The 24,976-nt window shown below is 38.0% G+C and overlaps 1 protein-coding gene across 11 annotated transcripts in view; it reads right to left on the bottom strand.

Moving 5' to 3' along the window:
* LOC105227653 (protein O-mannosyl-transferase 2) overlaps positions 1-24,976 on the bottom strand; it is a 233,343-nt gene that overhangs the window by 131,476 nt on the left and 76,891 nt on the right. For all 11 annotated transcript variants that reach the window (XR_007421881.1, XR_007421880.1, XR_007421879.1 and 8 more), the window contains one exon: positions 24,466-24,614. Coding sequence is in view for 7 of the 11 variants with exons in the window: in XM_049449965.1 (XP_049305922.1) it covers positions 24,466-24,614 (149 nt within the window). In the remaining 4 variants the exon portion in view is untranslated. The remainder of the gene's footprint in view (positions 1-24,465; positions 24,615-24,976) is intronic.

Raw genomic sequence — 24,976 nt, 5'->3', positions numbered from 1 at the left:
TCTTCCATTTTTGGCAACAAAAAGTTTGTTAGCATCGAACGATAGCGATCGCCATTCACCGTAACGTTGCGTCCAACAGCATCTTTGAAAAAATACGGTCCAATGATTCCACCAGCGTACAAACCACACCAAACAGTGCATTTTTCGGGATGCATGGGCAGTTCTTGAACGGCTTCTGGTTGCTCTTCACCCCAAATGCGGCAATTTTGCTTATTTACGTAGCCATTCAACCAGAAATGAGCCTCATCGCTGAACAAAATTTGTCGATAAACACATTTCGAACCGAACACTGATTTTGGTAATAAAATTCAATGATTTGCAAGCGTTGCTCGTTAGTAAGTCTATTCATGATGAAATGTCAAAGCATACTGAGCATCTTTCTCTTTGACACCATGTCTGAAATCCCACGTGATCTGTCAAATACTAATGCATGAAAATCCTAACCTCAAAAAAATCACCCGTTATTAGGTGTATGGGTGCTATGGAAGTATTGACACAATTCAATAAATTTTGGACAATCAGACATACTATTTTAAAGAAAGGATTCTCTCCAAATTTCAATTATAAATTTCACACATTGACCGATATGCTCGATTTGGAAAATTTGAGGTCATTAGATGGCATACAAGGTGTGTTCAAAAAGTATCGCGAATTTTGTGTTTTTTCAAAAATTATTTATTTATTCATGAATATCTATTTTGTCTCCTTCAAAGTAATCCCCATGAGATATTATACACTTGTGCCAACGGTTTTTCCAATCTTCGAAACACTTCAAAAAATCATTTTTTTATCTTCTTCAGCTCCTCCTTCGATGCCGTCTTTATCTCGTCAAGAGAAGCGTAACGTCGTCCTTTTCAGTTTAGGGAACAAGAAAAAGCCACAGGGGGCCAGATTTGGGGAATACGGTGGTTGCGGCATCATTAGTGTGTTTTTTTTTGGCCAAAAAGTCGCGCACAAGCAACGATGTGTGATTATCGTGGTGCAAAAGTCAATTTTTGTTCTTCCACAAATCCGGGCGTTTCTGGCGGATTGGTTCGCGCAAATTGCGCATAACTTGCAGGTAATATTCCTTATTGACCGTTCTTCTCTGTGGCAAGAACTCATGATGCACCACGCCCCTGCAATCGAAGTAAACTGTCAGTTACGATTCGCGATACTTTTTGAACACACCTCATACTTCAAAGGCACTACCATACAAATATATTAATTGGTGCTTTATTTGCATACAGAACGTGAAAGAATCAGATGAAATTACAATTTTTTTAACTGTCACAGAGAATTATCAAACCGAATTGTGTTAATATCGGTCGAGGGGGTCCCGAATTATGGATTTTCACCTAAATTAGAGTAGAGTCACACCCATCGTCCAAATTTGATATTGGTTCCCGTAAAGCCTTTATATTGTATATTATTTATTGAATTATCTTTAATATTTTTATACTAACTGTAAGCATTACAAGCAATGATGCAATTGGGTCAATAATATTTTCAGTCCCGACCGGCGTCGATAATTGCCTGGCATTTCCGAGTCATGCTTTCTACTAATTTGGCGGCGTATTCTAGTGGCAAAGATCTCCAGATCCGACGAATTTCGTGAGACAACTGCTTCAAAGTGTATGTGCGTCTTCCATGAAACTTCTATTTAGTATATATGCCCATTTTCAATAGGGTTTGCATCGGGCAACTGCGATGGCCAATCCAATGTAACGATGCCAGATTGAGTTTTCCACTGAGTACAGAGCTTGCTGCGGTGTTTAGGATCGTTGTCCTCCTGCAGAATCCAATCTTCATTTTTTCTGATGAACCATCGTTTGGAAGATAGCAATAAAGCCTTTTTGTAGATTTTTTATCACTTTCTCGGCATTTAGATTGTCAGTAAAGAGATACGAAATGCCGAATCTTGGCGTTTAACTGACAGACAGTCAATAACAAAACAATTATACTATCTAGCACCATGGTGAATGAGTATGAATTTTGCGGTATTGACTTAAACCTGACGGCTATGTACTGCAAACCTCGTTTTAAAATTACAAAGTACCAATTTGAGCACTTTTCTGGAGCCATAGGAAATAGATTTCTAGCCGGTGGTTATTACAATCCAAAACATACAACGTTTGTCAGGAAAGTAATAAAACTGAGTCGATTTAAAAAAATTTATTGAACCAATCGTTACAATTCTTTAAGAACTTTCAAAATAGGTTCTTTCTGCGTCGCAACCAGCGCGATTTCAAAGCATTAAAGGCGTCACGGAAGACATTCTCCAGAATAGCATTGAGAGGGGAGTTGCATGCGTCTCCTGAGGACAAAAAAATAAAGAGGATATGGCAAAATATCGTTTTACTCATATTTGGAATTCGTTTGGAACAAATTTAGTTGTTCTATTGTGCACAGATGGCCCAGAACTACACTTTCCAGGAGTGTATGTAGACTTTATTGGGCGACTATATACATACATATCGTCACCTGAAATGCAAATTAACGTAACAACATTTTAAGAAATTTACAGTGGCATGAATGAAACACGGAATAAAATGGAACATGAGTGAAACAAAATATTAATATTGGTTAAAACTGGTTTATATATGACCGCAGAACCAGAAAATGTTGAACATATTTAAAATTATGTATATAATTTGAAGTAGTGAAGCGTAATCAATAAGACACTCAATTCCGAATTTTTTGATGATACGTTATTTTGCATTTCAGGTGACGATATACTATATATAACTCATACACTGACTGACATTTTCGGCGTAAGGCTTGTTAGAAAATCATTATGTGCAGTATATTGGAGTTACGGTAGTATCGACAGGATTTTATCAATTAAGGGTTCGTTTCAGTGTAACCCAGGGAAAAATCTCTGGTTTTCTCGAAATTTTTTTTAATGTTGAAATTTACTAATTAATCCGAATTTTTTTATAAATAAATACATTCATGACGAATACAAAATGATTTTTTTATGTCTATTTATTGTATGTAAATATGCGTAAAATAACACGTATAAAAAAGGTTCTGTACGATGTCCGCGATTGCGGGCGCAGAAAAGGTTATTCATTTATAAGAAAATCGATATAGCGCTATGGAAGCTTATTTGGTTTTTTTTAATTTGACAAAATGGCGGCCGTTTGAACAAAAAGTATCAAATTTTGCCTTTTTTTGACAGTTTTCATACAAAAAATAAGAAGATTCACAAATTCGATGTTCTTCAACATATCGCTGATTTGCGCCCACGCCCCGACGGAAAAGAAGAACGATGTGACCAAAGATCTATGATCTATGAGCGCTTAGGACGCACTTATGAGAGCTGCCCCGCCAAGTTGTTAAGGCTGATCGACTTCCCACCCGCCACGATGTCAAAATCGTGCTTGGCGACTTTAACGCCAAGGTAGGTAAAGAAGGTACCTTTGGCACTACGGTCGATAAATTCAGCCTACACTACGAAACATTCCCAAACGGGTTGAGGCTGATCCGCTTCGCCGGGGCCCGAAATATGGTTATCTGTAGTACTAGATTCCAGCACAAGTAAATACATCAAGCTACCTGGCTGTCTCCGGATCAAAAAGCCACCAGATCGATCGTGTTGTGATAGACGGAAGACACGTCTCCAGTTTTCTAAACGTGCGTACACTCCTGGGTCCTAACATCGACTCGGACCACTATCTTGTTGTAGCCAAGACTCGCACCCGCCTCTGTGCAGCAAAAAACGCATGCTAACAAACACAAAGAAGACTCGACGTCGAGAAGTTGCAATCACAAGAGAAGCCGAACGATTTTCTACTCGGCTTGCACCCTTCTCACTGAGAGCACTCGTCAACAACTCGATATAAGGCAACAGTGGGACGACATTTCAAACTCCTTACGCACGGCTGCAACCGAAACCATTGGTGCTCGGAAAACGCAAAAGAACAGCTGGTACGACGAGAAGTGAAGTGTCGCAGCGGAGAGAAAACAGACTGCCCACCTCGCAACGTTACGATCGAACACAATACGTGCGGAATGGGATAAATACCGAGAGTTGAAGAGGGAAGCGAAACGCATTTGCAGACAGAAAAAGAAAGAAGCCGAAATGCGTGAGTACGAAGAGCTTGATAAGCTGGACGACAGAGGTAATGCTCGAAAATTCTACGAAAAGATGCGACGTCTAACTGAAGGTTTCAAGACTGGAGCATACTCTTGTAGAACCCCCAAGGATGATTTAGTTACCGATGCTCAGAGCATACTAAAATTATTGAGGGAACACTTTTCCAGCCTGCTGAATGCCAGTGAACGCACAACACCAGGAGAAGGCTAACCCGATTCCCCCGTACTGGCCTCAGGCTAATGGCGAAGTAGGAAATATGAACAGGTCCCTAGTGAAACGTTTAAAGATAGCTCATGCAAACAACGACAACTACAAGAAGGAAATTCAGAAGTTCGTTTTGATGTACAATGTTACTCCGCATGGTACCACGGGCGCTCCACCGACAGAACTAATGTTTAACAGAGTTATAAGAGACAAAATTCCCTTCATTCAGCACCTTGTGGGGGAAATGGCAGACTCAGAAGAGAAAAATAAGGATATGCGAGAAAAAGATAAAGGGAAACAGTTGACTGACAAGGCCAGGAGTGCGGGAAATGTTGACATTCATGTTGGAGATACAGTACTCTTAAAGAATGTAATATTTCCACATAAGTTGACACCCACATTTGATACTACCACGTATAAGGTAGTAAAGCGAGAAGGAAATGTTGTGCAGATTTCCGCTGGTGGTAAAACATACACCAGGGATGTTGGTCATTTGAAAAAGGTTGTAACCACAAACCCATTGCGTCCTGCAGCGCCAGTTTTCTTCGATGCCGAGTCTTTTTCCCGAACTACCTCAACATCTGAGGATCAGCAGAAGCTAAGCGAGAACCTCAAACTACGTCTGGAGAAGAAGGAAGGAATGTGGAGATCTGTACCTGTTAAAGAAAGTGACAATACGCTCCCATAATTTAGCAACAAGGAAAGCGTTGATGTAACGTGTCTGTAAATATGACATTTGATATTAGATACATATTGGACGCCGACCGTGCCGGACGGGAAGGCCGATAGTTATTAATATAATATTATAATTGTTAGTTATTTATATAAATTATAATAAATCGTGAAATCGCAGAATAATACAGATATGACAATGTTGACTTATTTTTTTATATTTTTGAATTACTAAAATTTTCAAATGATTCTTACATAAGTTTATGACAGAAAATAGCAAAAAAGAAAAAAAACAACAAACACATGCGGGAGCTGTAGCACATGAAACTTTTTATTCGCTCCGCTCTGCTACCTCTTCGCCAGAGCAGAGCAAAGCACTTCATTTTTTGTTCTCGCTACAGCTATAGTTTTATACCTAACTAAACTCGGAGCAGAGCTGAGCACATAATTTTATATTTTATATTATTTTATAGTTATGCTATGGCTCCCGACAAAGTGAGAACGGTAGCGATAGCATAGCAATAATTCTAGAAATTTTGCAGCTACGGAGTAGTAAATGGAAACCCTGAAGCCAACAACAATAGCATCATCAGTAGCATCAATAGAAACAACAACAACAAAATAGTTGTAAGTAATTCTTATATTCATTAATTGCATGGGAAATAATTCCTCTGGTATTAAATACGAAATTTTTTATTGCTGTGAGTATTATAATTATTATTCCACTCATAAAAGTCCGTGTTTAAGAAAATTAAAACAATATTAATTCTTATCACAACAAGATACATTGTATTAGTAAATCAAATACATATATACACAAAAAGAAATAGAGAATCTACAATTTTCAAAAATGGCCGTTAATAAATTTACTATAGACGATCTAGCTAGATTAATAGCAACACAAACCACAAACTTAAGAGCTGAAAGAGCTCAGCTAAATAACGGGATAAAAAACATAACAACTGTTACGTAGGTGACGGAATACGAAATACAGACAATTAACGACTCAATTATATGCAATGAAAATTAAGAAATTATAAAATCTTCACCGGAGTTCTCGGGAAGGTCATATGTCAGCTAGAGAGAAGCTGCGAAAAATTCAATGAGTCTTTATATAGAGGGAAGTAGGAGATATTTTGGAGTCCTTACAATACTGAGAAACAAGACTGTTGGCAGTGCCAACGACATTTTGTACAGTTTAAATTTAGAGGCCATATTTAGCAGGTTAGATTTTGCGTAAGTGGCAGAAGACGTAATTGACCAAAAAATGAGCATACTCAGACAAAGATCGCGATTCCTAATAGATTGTTACAATGAGGTCAATAAGAAATTGACATTGTTAATTAATAAAACTATACGGAACAAATCCCGAAATAACAAAACAATTAAACATTAAAAATTGTTTACAATTGTAACCAGTATATCATAATTAAAATAAAAGTCAATTTTGTTTGCTTTTTCACAATATCATTTAATAAACGAAATAATAAATGATCACGTTAATTACATTAAATGTGGGCGGCGAGAAAACAATACGGTGGTCGGCACTGGCGATATATTTTCCGCAGGATCGTGGTCGAATGTATAATCGCGGTAGAGGAGTGTAGATGTCGACCCGGCGCAGTGTTTTTTCGAATTTCTCAAAACGAATGTTGATGGACGAATTCCTGACGTGCGAATTATATATATCGAATTGTATGTGACGAAGTTAATTAGCGTAGAGTGCTAACACGGCGCAGTGCACAAGCGAATGTTGATGTGTGATGAGTTTTGAACGAATTGTGAGAGTCGAATTGTGTCCGCTTTCCCTTTTTTTCTATCCCTTTTGATGAGTGGGTTGATGTACAGCTGTAGTGAGATGTGTTGGTGTTGTGTTGTGGTGTCATCAGCTGTGGTGAATTGCGTGGTCGTATTAGGGTGCGCCAGTTTTTTCGGGTAAAGTAGGCGGATGCTTAACTCATTTAAACATCCTGGACCCCCTAGGCGAATATTTTGCCTAGTCTTGTGTACGTACATATATGCGATGGAATGTATATCGGTGTACTACTAGTAGAGTACCCGAGGGCTCAGAATAAATGCTGAAAATGGCTTTGGTTTTAAACATATGTATGTATTTGTTTTTACGTTCATACGATGTGAAACTATATGATGCGCATTTACGAGTTTGTAACTGCTTTTCGTAGTAATTATATAAAGCGGTTGTTTCTTTGATAGTTATTATGCTAATCATTTATTACTTGATTCCCCTGTATTATTGGCAATTGTTGCAATATTTTTATGATATTTAATTTACGATCGGCTTATGAAGTATAGTAACTCCACGTCTGGCTCAGATACGGCCATATGGAAGACACAATCGAACTTTCAACCTATACGGACGTGTTTTTCATGCGCTCCGTAGAAACTTTCGAAAAAAACCAAAAATAAAACAAAATAAAAAAATATTAAAAAAAGTGCATTCAGTGCAAACGTTAGGCAATAACGCCGAAAGTGCAAATCAAAACATAAAAAACCATAAACTGTTTATAAACAAAAAAACATAACAAAATATCAAATAATAAGTGTGAAATAAAACAAAAAAAAATACAAAGGCATGAGCGCAGCGCAGCCCCACCAACAAGGCCGTAGGCATTCTCTGAATGCCTACTTCAGCTTTGTCGAGCCTGCGAGTTCAGCTCCTACCAACAAACAAGGCAACGGTGAGAAGGATGAGTCATCGCAGCGACCAACTGAGCAGCAAACTAAGCAGAGCTTACAAAAAACTAAAGCAGGAGAGAACGGTCAGCAGCAAACATGATCACACCAACTAAACAAAGGGTACCACCACAGTCGTTAATGCCAAACCACCTCCAATATATTTGCGCGAACGTAGCAGTAATGCTCTCGTTGCTGAAATAAGTAAAATTGTAGGTACTAACAATTTCCATATAGTGCCTTTGAAAAAAGGCAATATAGATGAAACAAAAATTCAGTCCTACACTGAAAAAAGTTTTATGGACATAGTTAAATTTTTGTCAAATAAAATCAAAAATTATTACTCGTATCAACTGAAGAGCTCCAAGGGCCTAGTTGTTGTAATCAAGGGTATAGAGTCCGCCGTAGAAGTCTAGTGAAGTCAAAGAAGCATTGGAAGAATGTGGTTTTGGAATTAAAACAGTTGTAAATATATTTAATAGAAACAAAATACCACAGCCAATGTTTAAAATTGAATTGTTGCCGAATTCGAATCAACTTAAAAAAAATGAGACCCATCCCATTTATAATTTGAAATATTTGCTGCATCGTAGAGTAACTGTGGAAGAACCACATAAAAGAAACGGTCCGGTACAATGTACTAACTGCCAAGAATATGGGCATACTAAATCGTACTGCACTCTACGCAGTGTTGGTGTGGTATGTGGTGATTTAAATCCCACTTCTAAATGCACCCTTAAGAAAAAAGAGTTAAATAAAAAATGCAGCAATTGCGGAGAGAATCACACTGCTAACTACAGAGGTTGCCCTGTATATAAAGATCTGAAATCTAAGTTGTCACAGGGAATTCAAGCACGTCGTAACCAAATGTTACAAACGCCCCGTAATGAAATTATAGCAACCTCAGAAAAAAGTACAAATCCTATTACTTCTAACAATAATAATATGCAAGGAAGCTATGCAAATGTGGTAAAAGGCAACACTGTGCAAATGCAACTCCCGCAAAATCCTCCAAATGGAGGTATTGAAACTATGATTATAAATCTTACACAGTGTATGACACAATTTATGTCTACCATGCAAAACATGATCCAAGATTTAATAAAATCACAAAATCAAATGCTGCAAAATTTATTAAGTAAAAAATGAGCTTACTAAATATCTGTATATGGAATGTTAACGGTGTTAACCAATATAAATTAGAGATTATCAGATTTCTGTCTGAAAAGAATATAGATGTAATGCTTATTTCAGGAACTCATCTAACAAATAAAAATAATTTCAACATATCGAGATTTAGACTATATGTTACAAATCATCCGGATGGAAAAGCGCATGGTGGCACGGCAGTGTTGATTAGAAATCGTTTAAACCACTATGCTCTAGAATCTTATGCTACTCCACAGTTACAAGCTACAACAATATCACTAAAAAATCGGGGTTGTGACTTAAACCTTACGGCTATATACTGTCCACCTCGTTTAAAAATTACAGAAATCGAATTTAAAGACTTTTTTGGAACACTAGGTCAAAGATTTCTAACAGGTGGAGATTACAACGCAAAACACACGTACTGGGGCTCACGTCTTATTAATCCGAAAGGACGACAGCTGTATCAAACTGTTATAAATAGGCACAATAACCTTGAAATAATATCTCCTGGTAAGCCGACATATTGGCCTAGTGATCGGAAGAAAATACCAGATTTAATTGATTTTGCTGTAATAAAAAATATAGATAAATCGCACATAACAGCATATACATGTACTGATCTCTCTTCTGATCACTCTCCGGTACTAATGAAATTATGTGACAACCCATACTCGTTAATCCAAAAGTGGGTCTAACTTCTTATAAAACAAATTGGCTAAAATATAGAAAATACGTCAGTAGCCACATTAATATTTAGTACAAAATAAATACAGGAAGAGACATTGACGAAAGTATAAGAGAAGTCCATAATAACCAGCGCAGCTGTCTTAGCAACACCAAACAAAAGCTATAAGCCGCTTGGTTTCAGAAAAATCTCTAATAGAGAAATAGAAATGCTTGTAAATGTAAAAAGGCGTGCAAGACGTGAATGGCAGATAAATCGTTCCCCTTCCACTCAGCTTCAATTAAAATCTGCTGTACGTAAATTAAAAAACGCGCTTAAACGTGAGGAAGAATTAAACACCGAAATGTATATAAAGAAGCTGTGTCCGAATTCAAACAAGCAAAATTCCCTTTGGAAAGCCCAAAAGTCCATGAAGCCACCAACTGACTCCAACATGCCTATACGAGACTTGGGAGGAAATTGGGCTCGAAGTGACGAGGAAAAGGCTAATTGCTTTGCAAATCATCTAGAAAAGGTATTTCAACCCAACTTGCCAAAGAACAACTTTAAGCTGTCAATCGTACCCAACACAGCTAAAGAGTCGCTCGAGCCTCTTATGACTTCACCTTCTGAAATCATTGGTATCATCAAAGAACTTAATCCAAAAAAGTCGCCGGGACGTGATAAAATTTCCCCAAAAATGCTAATTGAGTTACCAATTATTGTTGTAGAGGTGCTCTCTTTGCTCTTCAATGCAATTCTTAGTTTCGGATACTATCCAATTTGATGGAAAAAGTCGCAGATTATCTTGATAGATAAACCTGGGAAAGACTTAACACAGCCGTCTTCATACAGACCAATCAGTCTTCTACCCTGTCTTTCAAAAGTATTTGAAAAAGTATTACTATCAAAGATGTCTCCTTTCCTCCACGAAAATAACACAATACCAATGCATCAATTCGGATTTCGTGCGAAACATGGCACAATAGAGCAAGTAAATAGAATTACTAACGAGGCATTTGAGCACAGGGAGTACTGTTCAGCAATATTTCTAGATGTAGCTCAGGCGTTTGATAAGGTGTGGCACGAAGGCCTTTTATATAAGATTAAAAAAATTCTACCTTTGGAATTGTATAGAACCTTGGAGTCTTATTTAAAAAATAGAAAATTTATGGTAAAAGTGGGCGATTTCATATCTGATGAACGTCAGATAAGGGCTGGTGTACCCCAGGGCAGTGTTTTAGGCTCAACACTATACATCATATATACAGCAGATCTTCCAACAGCTAACAATCTATTAACTTCAACTTTTGCGGACGATACAGCAATAGTGAGCCGTAACAAATGCCACATTTTAGCATCAAGAATATTAGCGGAGCATTTAAGTTCTGTCGAAGAATGGCTAGCGAACTGGCGTATAAATGTGAATGAACAGAAGTGTAAGCACATTACATTCTCTAAGACCAAAGATGTGCCCGGCAGTAAAAATAAACAATATCTTAGTACCCCAAGCGAACGAAGTAACATATCTTGGTATTCACCTAGATAGAAGGCTCACGTGGAGAAAACACGTATCTAGTAGAATAACATGTATGAAGATTAGAGCTGCAAATTTAAGTTGGCTTTTAAATAAAAACTCCAAACTAAGCCTAGACAACAAAGTGCTCTTATATAATGCGGTCATAAAGCCGATTTGGATGTATGGCATTCAACTGTGGGGTACGACCTGTGCAACTAATATTGATCTAATACAAAGGTCCCAATCAGAAATGCTTAGAACAATCACGTGTTCACCATGGTACATGCGTAACGAAAATATCCATAAAGACCTTGGTATTCCTATGGTAAAAAAAGAAGTAGAAGACAGCAGAATTAAATATATATCTAAACTCCGAGATCACCCAAACCCTTTGGCTAATGCTTTGGTACATTCCTGCGATCAAACACGACTTAAAAGAAGAGGTATGCCTGCGTATTAAAGAGCGACGTAACACCAAAACAGCTTAATCACTTGCTTGAGTCTGTCTAGTTTTTAAATAGATTTAAGATTTCATTACTTATTGTTAGACTTTAAGAAAAAGCAGATACAATAAATAAAATAATTTTGAAAAAAAAAAAATAACTTTGAAGTTGTAGATAATTTCGTCTATCTTGGAACCGGTGTAAACACGACCAATAATGTCAGCCTGGAAATCCAACGCAGGATAGCTCTTGCCAACAGGTTTTACTTCGGACTGAGTAGGCAATTGAGAAGCAAAGACCTCTCTCGACGAACAAAACCCAAACTCTATATGTCACTCATAATTCCCGTCCTGCTCTGTGGTGCAGAGGCTTGGACGATGACAACAACTGCGAAAGATGTATGGTCCTTTGCGAGTTGATCACGGCGAATATCGCATTAGATGGAACGATGAGCTGTATGAGATATACGACGACATCGGCATAGTTCAGCGGCTACGCTGGCTAGATCATGTTGTCCGAATGGACGAAAACACTCCAGCTCTGAAAGTATTCGACGCAGTACCCGCCGGGAGAAGCAGAGGAAGAGGAAGACCTCCACTCCGTTGGAAGGACCAAGTGAGGAAGGACTTGGCTTCGCTTGGAATATCCAATTGGCGCCACATAGCAAAAAAAAAAAACGACTAGCGCGCTGTTGCTAACTCGGCTATAATGGCGTAAACGGTGTCTACGCCAGTAAAGAAGAATTCAGAAGTCCTTACAAAACTGATCTTCTACAGTTTTATTTAATATAGGGGGAAGTTTTCCTATCTCTTTTTATTTCCTTAATTGTGAATTAATGTATTGATTTAAATTTTCCACTTAGTGTCCCACCAAAAATGTGTTGGAAACATTTTCAACACCTGCAAGTAATATTTGAAGTATAAGGCCGCTCACTAATATTATGTGTCTATTGGAGCGGGGGTGTTGCAGTTCGTATGTGCTTACTTAAGGTTCGAAACCTATTTCAAGTGCTTGCTATTTGTGTGATAGCTTGGAAGCATGTTAGTAAGTTGCTATAGTCCTACTATAGCTTCAACTTTCACTTATCCGCTTGGGGAGAAATTAAGGCAATGGGTCAGATTTTATTTGAGGATTACTCTTGGGCCCATTTCCGTAATTTAAAATTAGTAACTTTGCTGGCAGTTTTAGCCTCTTTTGTGCCTTAGACGCTATGAGTGATCGTTGTGATTTTTGTTTTATTAACGCTCTGAGTTTAAACAGTTCTCCTCGGTATTCGATGGAGACGACTGCAGTGGGATTTCGCTATTTAACGTCTAAGTTTTTGGTGCTTTTGAGCAGTATGGTGTCTCTTCGCGATTTTTGGGAGTTGCCGTTGCGACTTAACCTGTGGATCTGCTTGTGGCTTCTATGTGGCGAGGATATGTGCTGTAATGAAGCAATGAACTGCCTGGTGTCTTTTGTGACAATATAAGCAATTAAATCTAAATTTCTATTCGTTATACTATATGTATGTGCATGTGACAAGCAATTTGTGCAAAGGGTTTTTATCTGAAAATTTATTTCGTTCCTTGGCTTTTATGTCAAACATCTGTTTGATTTGGTTCTAGTTTAGGGTCTACTAAAGCTTGTATTGAGGTCATAATGAAAATTCTTTGTTTTATTTAGTTTTTTGTCTACCCTTTTAGAGCTCGTTAAAGAGTTCAATTCGTTGTTTTGTACGCAATTCTTCTTAATTTAATATAATTTCGGGTGCAACCGAACACTTTATACTTTTACAACTTACAAGAATCAAAGCCAGGGAAATACTTTATGATGTAAAACGTCAACTTCACTATCGAAATCCAAGCAATGTTATATAGGCTCGTATGAAAAACGGAAAACATTATACAATATAAATACATATATGGCAGTTGGGGTAATATCGACCACATTGTCTTTATTTTCCCAATCCCACATATGTATGTACTTTTAACATGTCACATGCTAAAAATCTAATCATATAGAGTAAAGTCAGTCGGACGTTTGAAAATCCTGATATTTGTTATTTAGAGGCTAGGCCAAGTTTTTGCTCAAATTTATCTATTTTAGGCACAAAGATACACTATTATGCATAAAACACGCTCTTCTATTTTCATCGGGATAACTCACATTTTATTTGATATATGCGGTACAAAGTCTCCGCGAAGTTCGAAAATTTTTTTATTAGGTATATGGGGGCTATGGAAGTGTTGGTCGAATTCAACCCATTTTTTGAAATACAGACATACCATTATAAGAGAAGGATTATTTCTTAATTTCAGTTATATACAAGTTGTATATCACACATTCACCGACATTCGATCAGAAGTCAAGTATAGGTATTGGGGTCCAAATATTCGTTACCTAGGAGCTTGAACAGTTTTTATTGGATTTAAACAATTTTTGGTTTTAAGGTGACACACACTAAAGATGTTACTCGTGCAAAGTTTTATCCCGTTATATTGGTTTCCTCTTGATTTGTGTACTGGAAACTGAACAAACCGAGTGGTATTTAAAACTGTGCTATATGGGAAGTAGGTGTTCGATTTCGACCATTTTCACAATGCCACATAAGAATGTAAATAAAATGCCTTGTAGTAAATTTTGTCGAAATCGGTTGGTCGGGTCCCGAGATAAGGAATTTCACCAAAAAGTGGGCGGTGCTACGCTCATGGTCCAATTTTCACGGCGGTTCCCATAAAGCTATCTTATACCATATAGGTGGTAAAATTCAATGTGTTTACCGTATTTTGTTATTGATTTATCGTTCCTTTTGTAGTTTTTAGTAGTACCGTTATATGGGGAGTGGGCGGAGTTGTATTCCATTTACATCGATCGCACTGTTGGTAGAAGTTTTTATAAAATTTGTATTCAGCAAATTTTGTTGTTGTAACTTAAGCGGGTTGGGAGATATATATGTACATACATTAAACTTGTTAGAGGGCGGGGCCACGCCCACTTTCTCAAAAAATCTTGCCCACAGGTGCCTCTTGCTACTTTGATCCTCTGCATCAGCTCAATACCATAATTAAGTGCTTAATTTTGGCACCTTATATGTTTTCGGTTAAGGGCGATTTGTGGACGTGGCAGTGGTTCAGTTATTGCAACCGACATTTTTTTTTCAAGATGTAAGTTTCATCAAGACTTCTCAATTTTTACTCAAGGACAGTCACCCGGATTTCAACTTTTCTCGTCCTCTTGACCATTTATATGTCTATAGTATATAAAACCTTACATCTCGTTAGGTGAACAAAACTATAATATAGTATAATGATAATAATAATAATAATAATATAATATAATGGAGTATAATAATTTTGACACGTTGGTGGATCGTATATTTCCATGATGAAATGGTAAATCTTACTGAAGAAAAATGTTAAAAGAGGGAGGAAAAATATTGCGCCGTTTGCTGTCCCTATTGGTCTACTTTTGTAGCTCCACACTGAAAACCCCGTTATACTTGTATATGTTCATACGTAAATAAATATGCACTCTCATGTAATTTTTATTATGTAGAACCGCTGCCTGATATGTTTTATAGATATAAATACGTACATATATTTATGTATGGCGCTTGACAATTATACATGTTTGTATGTATATTATATAAATAATGAGCGGACACTGAAATACGTATATATTTTCAAATATTTCTAAATTTGCTTACTTGTTGCATGCGGACGTGCCTATTGCTTTATTAGGCATAAGGGAAACTGCCAAAATTTCGTCGCAAGTAAATACTTAAAATTTTCTTCGATTTTGATAATTTGGTATTTAGAGACTTTTATATATATTGTGATATATGTATACATATATGCGGTAATTCGGGTTTAACAGTATTGAATAAAATTTTATTAGCAGTGAAAACGGCAATTATAGACGAGTTAATAACAGCGCGCCATTCGCTTCGTTTTTCGAAACGTGGCGCCAAAGGGTAATGCCAAGCGAAGACAGGTCCCTCTTCACCAGGTCTTTCCAACGGAGTGGAGGTCTTCCTCTTCCCCTGGCGGGTATTGTGTCGAATACTTTCAGAGCTGGAGTGTTTTCGTCCATTCGGTCGATATGAGAGCGCAGTCGCTGTTATATGTAAGCATATGTGCTTCTTGTAATATTCCTGTGCTCCTTTCCGAAACGTTTCTAGCTGGTATGCCTTGTAATGTTGTTTGGGTTTACGTATTTGGTTTCATTTTTAATATTCTTGCTTTTTTTTTATTTTTAATACCACTTGCTACACAGTATTATAGAGTTATTCACCTAACGACTGACCGTATCATCAAAAAGTAAGCGAAATAGACATTTATATTGTATAAATGATAAGGATGACGAGAAAAGTTGAAATCCAGTTGGCTGTCTGTCAGTCCATCCGTTCTGGACCATCGAAATTTGAATAAAAACGTGAGTAAAAAACAAGAAAAAACGTCAACTTCGGCTGCACCGAAGCTAATATACCCTTCACAGGGACATTTCTTTTAGTAACTTTCTGTTCAGTTTATATGAAAGCTATATGCTATAGTGAGCCGATCTGAATAATTTCTTCTGATAATACATTATTTCTATGAACAATAACTCATACCAAATTTCGGGAAGATATATCGTCAAATGTGAAAGTTTTCAACACAAGAACTTGATTCCGATCGTTCAGTTTGTATGGCAGCTATATGCTATAGTTAACCGATCTGAACAATTTCTTCGGAGATTTAATTGTTGCCTTAAGGACTAATCCATGCCAAATTTCGTGAAAATAGTACGTTAAATACGAAAGTTTTCCATACAAGCCCTTGACTCCGTTCGCTCAGTTTGTATGGTAGTTATATGCTATAGTTAACCGATCTAAACAATTTTCTCGGAGATTACATTTTTGCCCTAGAAAAAAAATCTATACCAAATTTGGTGAGTATATCTTGTTAAATGTGAATGTTTTCCATTTAAGAACTTGATCCCGATCGTTCAGTTTATATGGCAGCTATATGTTATAGTGGTCCGATATCAGCCGTTCCGACAAATGATCAGCTTCTTGAAGAGAAAATGACGTTTGCAAAATTTCAAAACGATATCTTAAAAACTGAGGGACTAGTTCGTATATGTATTACCATTAACCAAAAACATATAAAGTGCCATAACTTAGCATTAAATTAAGATATAAAGCTGTAAATTGGAACAAAGGATCGCTGTTGCAGGGGGCACTTGTACGCAATTTTTTTTTAATAAGTGGACCCTGGTACCCATCGTGGACTTTTGATCGAAAATCTCGGTCAAAGTGTGATATATATAGTCTGTCTGTAAAAAACGGGTTTGATCGGACCAATACTACCCTTAGCCCCCATGTACTCAAGATCAAAATTTTCGAACTTACGGGAGCCTTTGTACCGCATATATCAACCAATATGTGAGTTATCCCATTGAAAATATAAGAGCGTGTTTTTTTTCATAATAGTGTATCTATGTGTCTAAAACAGATAAATTTGAGCGAAAACTTGTCCTAGCCTCTAAATAACAAATATCTTCTTCTTCTTCTTTACTGGCGTAGACACCGCTTACGCGATTATAGCCGAGTCAACAACAGCGCGCCAGTCGTTTCTTCTCTTCGCTACGTGGCGCCAATTGGATATTCCAAGCGAGGCCAGGTCCTTCTCCACTTGGTCCTTCCAACGGAGTGGAGGTCTTCCTCTTCCTCTGCTTCCCGCGGCGGGTACTGCGTCGAATACTTTCAGAGCTGGAGTGTTTTCATCCATCCGGACAACATGACCTAGCCAGCGTAGCCGCTGTCTTTTAATTCGCTGAACTATGTCAATGTCGTCGTATATCTCGTACAGCTCATCGTTCCATCGAATGCGATATTCGCCGTGGCCAACGCGCAAAGGACCATAAATCTTTCGCAGAACTTTTCTCTCGAAAACTCGCAACGTCGACTCATCGGTTGTCGTCATCGTCCAAGCCTCTGCACCATATAGCAGGACGGGAATTATGAGCGTCTTATAGAGTTTGGCTTTTGTTCGTCGAGAGAGGACTTTACTTTTCAATTGCCTACTCAGTCCGAAGTAGCACCTGTTGGCAAGAGTAATCCTGCGTTGGATTTCAAGGCTGACATTGTTGGTGGTGTTAACGCTGGTTCCTAAATAGACGAAATTATCTACAACTTCAAAGTTATGACTGTCAACAGTGACGTGGGGGCCAAGTCGCGAGTGCGACGACTGTTTGTTTGATGACAGGAGATATTTCGTCTTGCCCTCGTTCACTGCCAGACCCATTTGCGTTGCTTCCTTGTTCAGTCTGGAGAAAGCAGAACTAACGGCGCGGGTGTTAAGACCGATGATATCAATATCATCGGCATACGCCAGCAGCTGTACACTCTTATAAAAGATTGTACCTGCTCGATTCAGTTCTGCAGCTCGAATAATTTTCTCCAGCAGCAGATTGAAGAAGTCGCACGATAGGGAGTCGCCTTGTCTGAAACCTCGTTTGGTATCGAACGGCTCGGAGAGGTCCTTCCCGATTCTGACGGAGCTTTTGGTGTTGCTCAACGTCAGCTTACATAGCCGTATCAGTTTTGCGGGGATACCAAATTCAGACATCGCGGCATAAAGGCAGCTCCTTTTCGTGCTGTCGAAAGCAGCTTTGAAATCGACGAATAGGTGGTGAGTGTCGATTCTCCTTTCACGGGTCTTTTCCAAGATTTGGCGCATGGTGAATATCTGGTCGGTTGTTGATTTACCAGGTCTGAAGCCACACTGATAAGGTCCAATCAGTTTGTTGACGGTGGGCTTTAATCTTTCACACAATACGCTCGATAGAACCTTATATGCAATGTTGAGGAGGCTAATCCCACGGTAGTTGGCGCAGATTGTGGGGTCTCCTTTTTTATGGATTGGGCAGAGCACACTTAGATTCCAATCGTTGGGCATGCTTTCGTCCGACCATATTTTACAAAGGAGGATGGAGTCATGTGTAGAAGTTCACGCAAGTGAGGAAAGTTCTCTGATCGCCATTCACTTGGGAGTGGCCAGAAACGATTCTTTTACATATGACTCAAGCAGCTCACGACTTCCGGTCTTTGACCAAGTATCCTCTGGGTAGCCTAAGAACATCCGTTTGAAGGCGAGCTAAAGTGAGAAGGCGAAAAATCCCCTGCATAGGGTTGTGCGCTGGGTTTGGGACCCGCCACGTAAAAAACACCCCCCAATGAAAAGAAAAATAACAAATATCAGGATTAGATATTTAGCATGTGGCATGTTAAAAGCAGGTGACATTAGAAAAATAAAGACAAAGTGGTCGATATTACCCCAACTTCCATATATGTACTTCATATAATGGTTTTCGGTTTTCTAACAAAGCTTATGTGTCTGTTAGTTTAGGAGTTATATATAGTATATGTATATATAACATTGGTTGGATTTCGATCATGGAGTTGATGTTTTACACCATAAATAATTTCCCTGGCTTTGATTCTTGAAAGTTGCAAGAGTATAAAATGTTCGGGTGCATCCGAACTTAGCCTTTCCTTACTTATTATATTTTGTGCTTAAGCGTGCGTGAAGCATTTGTTGGTTGATTGTGGTTTCGTAATTTAAGGTTTGCGGCAGTTTTTGAGTAGACCAACTCCAAAAGCTCCGTCAGGATCGGGAAGGACCTCTCCGAGCCGTTCGATACCAAACGAGGCTTCAGACAAGGCGACTCCCTATCGTGTGACTTCTTCAATCTGGTGCTGGAGAAAAAAATTCAAGCTGCAGAACTTAATCGAGCAGGTACAATATTTTATGAGAGTGTACAGCTGCTGGCGTATGCCGATGATATTGATATCATCGGCCTCAACACCCGCGCCGTTAGTTCTGCTTTCTCTAAACTCGATAAGGAAGCAAAGCACATGGGTGTGGCAGTGAACGAGAGCAGTACGAAATATCTCCTGTCATCAAACCAACAGTCATCGCACTCGGGACTAGGCTCCCACGTTACTGTTGACAGTTTTAGATAATTTCGTCTATCTTGGAACCAGCATTAACAGCAACAACAATTTCAGCCTCGAAATCCATTGCAGAATAACCCTCGCTAAGAGGTGCTACTTCGGACTGAGTATGTAATTGAGAATTAAAGTCTCCTCTCGACGAACAAACACGAAACTCTATAAGTCACTCATTATTCGCGTCCTGCTATATAGTGCAGAGGCATGGACTATCACAACTTCTGATTTGTTTTCGAGAGAAAGATTTTTGGTTCTTTGCGCGTTGGCCACGGCGAATATCTCATTCGATGGAACGCTGAGCTGTATGAGATATACGACGACATTGGCATAGTTCAGCGAATGAAAAGACAACGGTCATGGCTGGTTCGTGTCGTTTGTATGGACGGAAACACTTCAGCTCTTAAAGTATTCTACTTAATACCTGCCTGGGAAAGCAGAGGAAGAGGAAGACCTCCATTCTGTCGGAAAGACCAGGTAGAGAAGGACCTGGCTTCGCTAGGATTAGCCAATTGGCGCCGCATAGCAAAGAGAAGAAACGACTGGGGCGCTGTTTTTAACTAGCTATAATCGCCAGTAAAGGTATTGCAATTGTTTTCTACTGCAGGTTTCTTCACCTCACTGTTATATAGTATGTAATGGGTATGTTATATTTTTTGGTTTATTTGTTAGGATCACTGCTCTGTTTTTACGAGTATACTCTCGCAACAAAGTTTCTAAGTAGAGTATTATAGTTTTGTTCACATAACGGTTGTTTGTAAGTCCTAAAACTAAAAGAGTCAGATATAGGGTTATATATACCAAAGTGATCAGGGTGACGAGTATAGTTGAAATCCGGATGTATGTCTGTCCATCCGTCCGTGCAAGCTGTAACTTGAGTAAAAATTGAGATATCATGATGAAACTGGGTACACGTATTTCTTGGCTCCATAATAAGGTTAAGTTCGAAGATGGGCAAAATCGGCCACGCCCACAAAATGGCGAAAACCGAAAACCTGTAAAGTGTCATAACTAAGCCATAAATAAAGATATTAAAGTAAAATTTGGCACGAAGGATCACATTAGGTAGGGGCATATTTGGACGTAATTTTTTTGGAAAAGAGGGCGTGGCCCCGCCCCCTAGTAAGTTTTGTGTACATATCTCGGAAACTACTACAGCCATATCAACCAAACTCTATAGAGTCGTTTCCTTCAGGAATTTCCATATACACTTCAAAAATGGAAGAAATCGGATAAAAACCACGCCCACCTCCCATACAAAGGTTATGTTGAAAATCACTAAAAGTGCGTTAACCGACTAACAAAAAACGTCATAAACACTAAATTTTACGGAAGAAATGGCAGAAGGAAGCTGCACCCAGGTTTTTTTTTTTAATTGAAAATGGGCGTGGCATCGCCCACTTATGGACCAAAAACTATATCTCAGGAACTACTAAAAAATAAAAAAATATGTAAATGACGGATAATGAAATCTCGATTATCACTTTATCATGCGAGAGTATAAAATGTTCGGTGACACCCGAACTTAGCCCTTCCTTACTTGTTGTTGTTTATTTTGTTCTCCTCATGAGTACATGTATATTTATATGTTTACTAGCTGACCCCGCAGGCGTTGTCTTGAATGAAATTATGTGTTTTGAAATGAAAAGTTGAATGTACTATATTTTGTGTTTAAATCATTTATTTGCGATTTTTCTAGATTTTTTTTCAATGTAGTGCAGCTTGGTAAACAACATTTGTTGGTTTCGGTGCGTAAATGTATAGAGAAGATGCGTTTCGAACTTATGAACACGCCACGTATAGCAGGCCATGTGGAAAACATGTCATTTCCAGATTTATGCCACACACTTTTAGCGACTATCCTTGTGTCCTGTTGATTGTCATTTCAAATGCAATTTTCTCTGGAAACTGTATACGTTTGAACTGAAATGGCAAATCGTTGGAACTCAAAGGAATTCGTAGAATCAAGCATTCGGCCCCCTTGTATTCGATAGCTGCTGGGTTCCATTATACAGTTTAGGCGCATGAAGATTGCGAAACATAATAATGACAGATCAAGTTTTGAGACGCAAATGATGCGGTGGCATACCAATCCTCTCCAAAGAATTTAGAAACTCCACTGGATAATTAACGGCTTCGTCTTCATTGTCTAGACGATCGGAATTTGCCCATTTCCAATTCTTAGCGAATACGATGTACAATGTCTTCGGCAATGTAACTTGTGTTCGTATCCCATAACTGACGCAGATTTGAAGGCTGATATGTTGAAAAGTGTTCAAACTTCAGTGTTTGATTCCAACGATTACCAGTTTCCAGCAATTGAAATTGCTGGCATGCTTTTCACAAAGTTGCACACACCGTACCATCCACAATACGCAATGACACAAATGAAGTTGAACCGCGTACATTAATAAATAGCAACCGAAGGTAGAAGCAATCGTCGTTTTTCGGGAGGATTGTGTAAATTCATCCTAATGCATTAGTTGAGAACACACCTGAATGTCCATCTACTGGTTGGCCTTGTTTTCAGTGTAAATATTTCTTCGACGATGCATTCTAATAGATCAATTTTCTCGCAAACGGATCACTAACGTAAGTCGAGAAAATACTCGTCAATGTCAATTATGTTGTTGGCTGTGTTTCCGATGGCTGTACTGTATTCTCTGGGTTGAAATACACACTTTGGCCTTCTCCGAATGAACTGCGAGATGCACAACTGTAGGAAAAGGTTTATGAATTGCAAAAGTAAATATCCTACAAAACGCTTCATTGCAGTTTTGATATTTTCTCGTTCAAGGCCAATAACCGCCATGTTGCTTTCTTTGCTGAAGTACTTGCAAACGTATTTGATCGATCCTTCGTGGCTTCATGGCAAATTTCAATCTGTAATTGATCACTTAGTGTGAATAATTGAAAAATTGACGACGACAGTAGGGAAGATGCCACTAATATGTAAAATGTAAAATTATTCAAAGCTCTACCAAACTTGAACTTATTTTACAAAGAGAAGCATTAAATTACCGTGTTATATCATTTTAAATAACAATTGATAATTTAAAACAAATAAATTTACCTATTTACTTATTTTTTAAATTTCATTGAAGTGAAAGGTATTAGTATGGCAACAACGAAATTGCGTATATACAAATTGGACAGTTGTGCTGTTTTGTGTACATGCGGGTCATTGTTATGTCGCTGCCTTCTTACAAATGTTCATTAAGCGGCCTTCACGAAGCCATTTACAGTTCACTGTCGTGCAGTCATGTCGTGTCGCTCTCTATGTGTTCAGCACATGTGGTGTCGTCGGGTGCTGACATCTTGCTGATTGTGCTCAAGTATGGTGTGTTGTACAAGGATGTGCCAGTCTTTCAGAATAGAGAAGTGTAGTAGAGGGAGATTTAGCTCATTTAAACAACTTATTATTAATCGATTATCACTTTTAAACCGGTGAATACTAATTTCAACTTTCATTAGTTTTTTTTAGCAATATTAGCATTTCCTCTCTGAGATTCCATTTTTTAATGCCCCACCAAATTTCGTAACTCAATGGCGACCCATCTTGAAGTTAAGTACTAAACAATTTTATTAATAGATTAGCACGTGCCCATCTCAACGCAAAAAGTTTTTGTATTTGTAATTTATATAAAGTAAATTCATCAAACCAAAACTTTTGTTATTAATATTAATTACGTAAATTTATTTCCTACTAAAATATTTCAGTTACAGGTGGACCATTTTCATTGTGTAATAGTATTGAGACAAACTCTCACTAGACAACTTGCTTTTTTTGTTGGTCGACATTTATTTGTACAATAAATATTTGCTTATTCAGCATAATAAATAGAAAATACATTTTCGACGGTTTTTAAAATTCGAAAGCTTTTCAATCCGATCCGATATCGCTTATGTTCAATACAATTCTGAGTGCAAAAATTTCGAGTTATTGCTATTAATATTTTTTTTATTCCGATCCGATATCGCTTATATTCAATACAATTATGAGTGTAAATGTCCTCTTTCATTTAATATTACTAATTCTTACAAAATATATTAATAATTGTTGAATTTTTGTTCAAAAACTCGTTCACAATGATCGCTTTATGCGCATTATCGTGGTCCAAATCCAACTGTTGTTCCGCCACAAATCTGGTCTTTTGCGACGAACATTCTCTCTCAAACGCTTCATATCGCAAAGATAATATTCTTTATTGACGGTTTTGGCCTCCGGTAAGAATTTCGAATGAACAACACCACGAATATCGAAGAAAACAGTCAGCATCACCTTGATTTTCGATTTGCTTAGTCGCGGTTTTTTCGGTTTCGGCTCATTTTTGTCGCGCCATTCCGATTATTGTTGACTTGTTTGCATGCCGTACTCGAAAACCCATGTCTCGTCACCAGTTATGATGCGTTCGATGAACGTTAGATCGGAATTTATGCGTTCAAGCATGTCTTCAGCCACATTACTGCGATTCACTTTTTGAAGAAAATTCATATCTTTTGGCACTAATCGCGCTGCGACTTTCCGCATACCCAAAACATCAACCAAAATATGACAAGCGGTCTCATAAGGCATGCCCATTATTTGGGCTATCTCTCGCAAACTATAATGACGATTTTCGAGCACCACTTCCTTTATTTTGTCGACCTTTTCTTCAGTTGAAGAGGTCGAACGGAACGTGGCAAATCGTTCACTTCTTCTCGCCCCTCTTTGAACGATTTATACCAATCGTAAACTTGAGTTTTCGACATGGTTGAATCAACCAATGTTTTTTTCAAAGTTTTGGCACAAGAAATTTCGTTTGAAACACAAAATTTCACACAAACTCTTTGTTCAATGTTTTCATCCACTGAAAAAAATCACAAAGCACACAAAAGGTTGACTTGTTCCTAATGACGCCCTGAACAAACTAAATCACACATAGCAATAAAAATTTACTGAATAGTGGCTGACAATTGTGCCAACCTAGGAAAAAAAACTTCAAATATTCTCAGCGGGAAAATTTATAATGAGAATTTTCGGGTACTTATTTGACAGAATGTATGCAAATAACTTCTCACCCGGTAGTTTATAGGCCATTGCCAAGGTTTGCTTGTTAATTCTCCTTCCTTCGGCTTAAGACCAGCGTTTCCTTGAAACATTACTGCATGAGATTCCATAAATGTTGACAAAAAACTGGGCGCGTACATGTTAAGGTTGACAGTTGGTACTAGAGTTGAAGAAAAAAATATCGTATGTACCATTAGTAAGCGTAAATAAATGCTATAAATAAATGTTTGTCAAACTGATTCATAATATACCAAACTTCAATTTCTTTATAGAACTGTCCTTTCATTTTAAAAGAAGAGACCAAAAAATAGTAAGACTTTTTGATGGGAAACATCTATAGGCGCGGGTAAACATGATTGTCCCCGTGGCGATACAAGCCGATCGCCACGCGTCTATATGAAGCATATACATATATACATATACTTATATAGTATATGTATATTTTTACGCGGCTTGCAAAAATCTGTGTCGATATGTATGCAAGCTCATAAATAAACATACATATTTACACTGGTTTGTGGG

This window comes from Bactrocera dorsalis, chromosome 2 (assembly GCF_023373825.1).
Source record: "Bactrocera dorsalis isolate Fly_Bdor chromosome 2, ASM2337382v1, whole genome shotgun sequence".
Classification (NCBI taxonomy): domain Eukaryota; kingdom Metazoa; phylum Arthropoda; class Insecta; order Diptera; family Tephritidae; genus Bactrocera; species Bactrocera dorsalis.
The sequence above is the reverse complement of the archived record's forward strand: the minus strand, read 5'-3'. Positions and strand labels throughout refer to the sequence as shown.